Source organism: Bidens hawaiensis, unplaced genomic scaffold (genome assembly GCF_021521415.1).
Source record: "Bidens hawaiensis isolate Kalapana, Puna unplaced genomic scaffold, B.hawaiensis_p1.1 tig00011798_1, whole genome shotgun sequence".
NCBI lineage: Eukaryota > Viridiplantae > Streptophyta > Magnoliopsida > Asterales > Asteraceae > Bidens > Bidens hawaiensis.
Genome location: NW_027491938.1, coordinates 665,364 through 672,916, shown reverse-complemented (window position 1 = coordinate 672,916; position 7,553 = coordinate 665,364). Strand labels below are relative to the sequence as shown.

The 7,553-nt window shown below is 34.3% G+C and overlaps 1 protein-coding gene across 1 annotated transcript; it reads right to left on the bottom strand.

Annotated features, from left to right (window-relative positions):
- Positions 1–1,649: 1,649 nt before the first annotated feature.
- On the bottom strand, positions 1,650–3,930 carry LOC143539143 (high affinity nitrate transporter 2.4-like). The gene is made up of 3 exons (XM_077032543.1): positions 3,121–3,930; positions 2,903–3,018; positions 1,650–2,307 (listed from the first exon to the last, which is right to left on the bottom strand). The coding sequence occupies exons 1-3, from the start codon at positions 3,928–3,930 to the stop codon at positions 1,650–1,652; spliced, it is 1,584 nt and encodes a 527-aa protein (XP_076888658.1).
- Positions 3,931–7,553: the final 3,623 nt, after the last annotated feature.

Genomic DNA, 7,553 nt, shown 5'->3' with positions numbered 1-7,553 from the left:
GTGTTCGGGTTGTCGGTTCGGGTCTTGATAATTGGCCAAACCCAAAGTCAACTTTCCAAAATATTGAATGTTATGAGATAACTCAATAAAATTTAATAAGACTTAACCAAGTATGTAGTTCCATTGTTTTAGAACTAACAACGCACGTTAAGCGAGTGTTCGGTTTTGTCGGTCCAAACTTTGTTATGAGATCAAGTTGGATCCAACATTTCCAAGTACTTAAGAAAATATTTAAAAATCAATTTGTAACTATTTTTAAAGAAATATACAAGTCTTGATGGCTAAAAAAAAACACTTGTGTGTCTTAAGCGAGTAAGAATCGGTTTGGTTCGGTTTCCATCTCACAACAAGTTCATGGATGGTTTCCACATGTCCAAACACTAAAGAACTTGTATAATGATGTACAAATAAAAATACTTTATGTTTTACAACCAAAAGTTAACAATAAAGTCTTTAAACAAAAGTTTGGTTTTCGGTTCGGATCGTGTTTCGGGTTAAGACCGAGGTAAGATTCTACAAACCCATAACCATAGAATTTGTAAAAATGATTTTAGAAACTTAGATCTAACAATAAGTATGTTTAAACAATTATTTAACAAAACTAGTAACAAAGTTTGGTTTACGGTTAAGAGCTATTTACGGTTAAACCGAAGCATAGACTCTTAAAAACCCATAACCATGGAACTTGTAAACATGACCAACAAACTAAAATAAGCAAGATTAATATATAGGAACAAGTTATATAGATGTATATATATCAAGGACACGAAGTCCTCCATGAAACCTCGCCTTATGAGGTTCGAAACCTCACTAACCGGAATCGGAGAAGTAACAACCAAAGGTAAACAAGGGGTGTATATTATATATATGTTGCACAACCATAAACAAGTATTAATAAGGCTACATAAACTAATTAAGATGAAAGACTAAAAACCTTCAAGAACTCTTAAGAAGATAACTTTGAATCTTTGATGTTTGAGAGAGTTTTTTTTTTTTTGGAGTTGTAGCAAGGGAAAATGAAGAGGAAAGCTGGTGTATATATAGGGTAATGTTGGTGGTCAAATATGGGCGTGAGACACAAGGGTTTTCATGCAAAATGGATCAAGACAAAAACACAAAACAACAAAAATAAATAAATAAATAAATAAAAATAAAAATAAAAATAGAATGTTTTCAAGACCCAACAAGTATGAAACAATATTGTAAAATAACTCCATCATTTTGATTATAACATAAGCTTCGGTTTACATAATAAACGAATACAAACAAGACCAGAAATTGACGAATGTCACACTTATTTCCTGAATCTAGGTACTTTTGTGAGCACTTTGTATATGCAAGAAAGAGTTGAGGATTTGAATGTAGGAGATTTTATAGAAACAGAGATGGTGAATAAGATGAATGAATCTTCGAAAAAAAAATGTATTAAATATTTTTAATTAAATTATAAAAATATATAATAATGTAACACAATGCGAGTATCTAATGGAACTAGAAGAATAACCTTATCATATGAAAATAAGTATTGTAATAAACTAATAATTAAATACATTATACAAATATCATCAAACTATAAGTAACATTTCGTATGATCACTATCCTTAATTACTTTCTTCAAGACGTATCATCAACGCGAAAATTAATTTAAGTTAAACATTAGTAGGAGTGGAGTTCGGTACCGAAGCCACCCTCCGGCCACGCTCTGACCGGCTGTTCTCGGCGAACTTGAGACTTCCTTGGTGCATCCCTTTTAGCTTCTCCTCCTCGGTCCACTCCGAAACATAGTAATGTTCTTCGCTACCTTTTACATTGTCTTTACTAGGTGGCAAGAACATACTTCCCCATTGTGGGAAGTGAACCAAAGTAACAGGAAGTGTACAACATATGATCATGATTCCCATGTAAGACAACCCATTAGCCGTCGAGAACGAGGCGTTTGCGAAGAAAACTAGTTGTGTTAGACCGGACCCAAAGTTCCCACCTGCCCCAGTCATTCCCGAGATGATACCTAGCGATCGTCGAGAAATAAATGGGATGATTCCGAATGTTGCACCACATGCCGCTTGTGCACCAATTGAGAAAAGGATCATAAAGGTAATGGCTAAGGGTAACGAGTTGACCAGACCGAGGCAGAGACAAAATATCCCTCCCGCGGTCTGGAGGAGCCATAGGTTCCAAAGACGTCCACGCATTCCAAACCTTTTGGCCATGAAATCGGATGTGAATCCGCCAAATGGTCGTGCCACGATGTTTGCCATACCGAATGTGGCCGCGATAATTCCAGCAAGGTGAAGCTTTAGATCAAATCTATTATCATAAAACAAAATTAACCAAAATCTATGATTAACATAGTTCATGAGAATTTTTATGATTAGTTGGTGTTCTAGTGTAGGGGTGTAAATGAGCTCGAGTCGAGCCCGAGCTCGACTCCCTTTTTTTGACTTACAAGAGCTTAAACTCGAGCACGGCTGGTTTCAAGCACTTTTTGTAAAGCTCGAGCTTAACTTATGAGTTGTTTTTTGAAATTCGGACTCGGCTCGTTTGTTATTTATTAATTAACTTATATACGTTCTTAATTATTTTTATATATTTTGAGAGTATCTTAAATGAACCTAAGCTCGGCATTGCATTGTAAAATTAATCTATAGACGCCAAAAAGAGGTAAAAACATAAAAATACACAAGGTCGTCAAGGCTTGACGAGCTTGCTAAACAACGCTCGAGCTTGGGCTCGATAACTAAATGAGCTTTGTTTGAGGCTCGTACTCGGCTTGAACTCAAAAAAGCCCGGCTCGTTCCGAGCTTTTATCAATTCAAGCTCGAGTAGCTCGTGAGCGGTTCCGCTCGGCTCGTTTTCACTCCTACTCTAGTTCAAGATTTACAAATATAAAATCAAAACAAACCTGTCATAGAAGTACTCAGCAATGACATTATCAATGGTTAATTCAACACCCATGGAGTAGCCATAGAGAAGTACAAATATCCAAGTTCTATAGTTTGTCACAGCATACCATAAGACCTACAAATTAAAATATCACAATCAAATAACAATAAAGACTAAATTAATATATGAATTATAAACAAGCAAGTGTGACTAATAACTTAATAAGTAATAACATACCTTTCCAAATTTATCTTTTGCAACATCACCTTTTTTCTGAAGTGCACCAAGGTTACCATCAGGCAAATCTTGGCCTAGAGTTAACACCAATATCCCCATAATAACATTAAGCCACCCCGGAATAAAGAACGCAATCCGCCACGCGGTGAAGGGCGTCGCCCCGGCCTTCTTAATAACCTCGAACAACACCGGCATCAACAATTGAGTCGCACCACCGCCCATGTTTCCCCAACCAGCCGCGGTCCCATTCACAAGCCCTATAATCTTTCCATTAAACATGGTACTCATCCAATACTGACACGACACGAACGTCGCCAATGAGAACCCGATCATAAACCTCACCGCGATGTACCCACTCGCGTTTTCTACAAACGACATGCAAAACACGGTTGGGGCGGATAACATTATGAGAAATGCGCACCCATAGCGTGGCCCCAACATGTCGCAAACCGCACCCATAACGAGTCTAGAGAAAATACTCCCTGACACGGATGCCACACCCGCATTGCCAATATCGGATTTGGTTAGATTAAGGTTGTCCCGAATGATGGGGACAAGGGGCGAGGCTGCGAAAGTGGACACAAAGGTTGTGAAAAATGAGAGCCATGAGAGATGGAAGGTTAGCATGTGAGGGTTTGCTAAAGAGAAGAGTTTGAACACTTTAGCCTTGTGTTCGGAGTCCACGGGTAGTTTGAACTTCGCGGTTGTGTCGGTTGGCACCATTGGAGATGCAACCGAAAACGCAAGCACCGGCTCGCGTCCCGTGACTCCGTGCATTGAAGTCCCTGGAGATCCTTCAATCTCAGGCATTGTTTGTGATGTTAAAAACTTAAAATGATATTATTATTGTGTTTTGAATGTGGGATATGTTATTGAAGCGAAGAGGAAAGTGTTTAAATAGGCAAAAATAACCATATGCATGGATCACCACATTTAATGCCTTGATTATTATAAATAAAATTAAATTAGGGTTTGAACTTTGATTTTTGAAGCATTGACAAATGACAACTGGGGAGGGCTATTTACAAAGAATCCTATTTGCCGCATCCGATTAATACAACGATGTTTAGCCCTATGGTATGTCCCAAAGGATAAGACGACAACAACGTTGTTGTTTTTCTTTTACCATTTATAATATATAAATATAATTACAACTAGTTTTTATCCCGTAGTACGAAGACTGCTTACATTACTTTTTCTAATATTTATACATATATGTTTTTAGAAATTTTAATTTTATTTATTGTAAAAAAGTTAATAATATACTTAAGGTTTGATAACGAAAGGGTTCATAAATAAATAAGATGTTATAATGCGGTTTAAAAGCTATATGGGTTTGGTGAGACCCGTGACTCTTTTATTTTTTTTACTATAAAATTGTTTTTTATATTAAATAATGTCTTTTTTTAAATCGAATATAAATTTTTAGTATATCCTATTTTATAGGATTTTCGTATCAAATATGTTTGTAACATTTGATATGGTTTTAATTATATTAATTAACTGCTTATTAATATAAAAATCTAATGTATTTATGTGATCAAAAAGTTATTGATGACAAAAAAGTAGTTTGTCGCAGTGTTAGTGTTTTAGCTAGTACCGGCACTCTTTAAAAGGTGTTAGTGTAACATCTGATTACTTGTACATCAAATATTATCCGCTTTGCTCTATAGAACTTGCTGATTTGTTTTTATGTGGACGTATTTAGGCTTAATATGTATAATGTACCTTACCGTCGTCTTTTGTTTAAAGTACACCATACATGATGTAAATCATAATTATAATAAGTATGGTGTAATTTATCATGGTTGATGGTTTCGTTGAAATGCATTCAAATTATGCTTCCATAAGTCGTATATATTTTTCAAACAATACTTTTACAGAATTAATTTTAAATATTTAATTCTTAAGAGTGATAATAAAATCAATTGGACTAGCTAGGTGCGTGCATAATTTTGAAGACTGAAGGCTTTATGCAACGGGGGACTTCTTATCATTTAAGGGAAATCAGATTCATCCTTTTGTTTGTATGCTTTAGATGTCTTATTTTCAAAAAAAAGTAGATATTTTATTTGACCTTTTTTAAGCTTATATTCAATGTTTGCTTTTGACAATTATTTTATTTAAAATTATTAAAAACTATAAATAGTTAAATTAATCTAATTTATTATGGCTCGTTCTCACGTTTTCAGTGTGACAAGAAAAAAATATTTATTAATACATGAATACTAAGTGATATTTACTAGCGAAATGTGCTATAACTGGATTTGGAACTTTGGTGAATATGTGATATTGTTATAGGTATAAATTAAATACTAAACTAGGTAAATACGTGATATAAGTGGATTTGGAACTCGGTCGGTTGCGGTTAAGTTCGTCACAACAACACCAACATTAAGTCAAAAAAAAATTATGTGAACGGCTAAAACATTATTCGCACACATAGAACTTATGATCAAGGCGGCACAAATCCGTCCGGTATCCGTTTAGTTTGTACTGGTACCGACACTATATATGAAAAATAAATTAGTAAGCGTATAGCTTATGATACAAAAGGTAACATATATAAAACAATGTTTATTCGGTTAGTAAAATACGAGCATTGAGATAACTGGTTAACACATTTGGTTAGTAAAATACGAGCATTGAGATAACGGGTTAACATGAATTCAGTCGGTATTAATAGGTTTGTGACAAGTGATTGGTTGAGAAATTGCCAATTTACCATGGAATGTTTGGTTACAAATAAATATAATTTTGATACACTTTTCCTTTTCCTTATTAATTAATAATTAAGTCAAATATGATGGCATAATCATTTCAATAACAGTGAACCAATTGAATGAATTAATGGAGGTCAGCCAAGAGGTTGTTTTCACTTTTCATGTAAATAAGTATTGAGTGTGCCACAAAGTGTTTTCACAAGGTCCCTTAACATAAACGTTGAGCAATCAAAGGGAATGTAATAATGTGAATTCAAGAGATCGTGCGGTACCAAAATGCGTAGAAAATGTGTCTTTTCTTATATGGTTGAGGTTCAAATCCAACGGTGAACAAAAATGCAAATTTAAAGTATGATTTCATGATGGCATATGTGTTAGCCGTTCAAAATGAATTTTTTTTTAATTAAATAGGAAAATATGTATTCAATGGGTCAAATTATTCTACAAAGAGAGACAAAAATGAAAAGAATAAGAAATTTTTGCAGCCACACAAAAAACCCCTAAAAAATTAATAAAAAAACATAACTCAAAATTTAATAAAAAACGAAAAAGTAAAAAGAAAAAAATGTTTCCACCGTCTTTCTCGTTCAAAAAAAAAACACACACACACATTGTTGAGTGAAAAACCATGTGTCTTTTTATTTATCAATGTGTTTTGTGTTTATTTTCGTCATTGATTGTGTCTTTTTTACTTGACATTGTGTCTTTTTTTCTTGATCTTATGTTATATTACTCAAAATTAGGTTATATTTTGTTCGGCATTGTATTATATTTTGTGATCTATTATGTTTTTTTTAGTTATAATTGTGTATTTTGTTCATTTTTGTCATTGTGTCTTTGATCTCGGCATTGTGTCTTTTCGTCAGTTTTTTTAACGGAAATGATAGGGAAAACATTTTAATTTTTAAAATTTTTCATTTTTTATTTATATTTTGAGTTATGATTTTTTTACTATGTTTATAATTTATTTTTAAAAGATTTTTTGTGTGATCAAAAATCCTTTGAAAACTTTTCATTTTTGTCTCCCTTTATATTTTAACCTTACCATGTACTCGATAGTCAAATTAATTACCAAATAATACGTTTAGCTAGAAAAGAAAATGGGTCAATCATGTCATGCGAGCTAGATTGGATTTAATTCAAATTCATAAAACCTTCAAAATCATTTAATTAAGAAAAAAGGAAAATTTGTATAATGATAATACAGTTTCTTAATCGCATTTAACAAATTGCCTACTATTAAATGTAACTGAAGAAACACCAACCGGACCCCGGGCAGATTACGGGTAACCTGGGGGTTAGATAGATGTTTCCCACGAGGGGTTAGACCCGGAGAAGATGGTTCTTCTGATAACCTGCAAAACAGACACCGTGAGCTTGTCACTGAGAAGGGGGGGGGTTCCTCCTTGTGACCACCCTCCGGCGTGAGAATCAGACTAGATTGCTCTTTAAATATAAATGTATATTAAGAGATTGCTAGAGCAGATATCAGGTATAATATGATAAGATATGTTTAGATAAGATGATCATACCATTTGTGGTATTTATAGCCGGAGGTAGGTTTCCAAGGAGGTGTGGCCTGCTGAATAGTGTCCCTGTTCCACCAACAGTGGCCTACGCACGTGCCATGCTGGTAGTTGGTGAGTAGGCAGCGGCTGATAGTGACCAGGCCTGCTGTGTACTATTCCTTTTTCACCAACTACAGGCTAG

Bases quoted from the DNA above. Each gene is read 5' to 3' on its own strand.
- LOC143539143 (XM_077032543.1), bottom strand. From the start codon at position 3,930: ATGCCTGAGATTGAAGGATCTCCAGGGACTTCAATGCACGGAGTCACG. The intron at 3,019-3,120 runs GTATGTTATTAC...TTTAATTTGTAG, and splicing joins CAAAAGATAAATTTGGAAAG to GTCTTATGGTATGCTGTGAC. The intron at 2,308-2,902 runs GTTTGTTTTGAT...TTATGATAATAG, and splicing joins GCTGAGTACTTCTATGACAG to ATTTGATCTAAAGCTTCACC.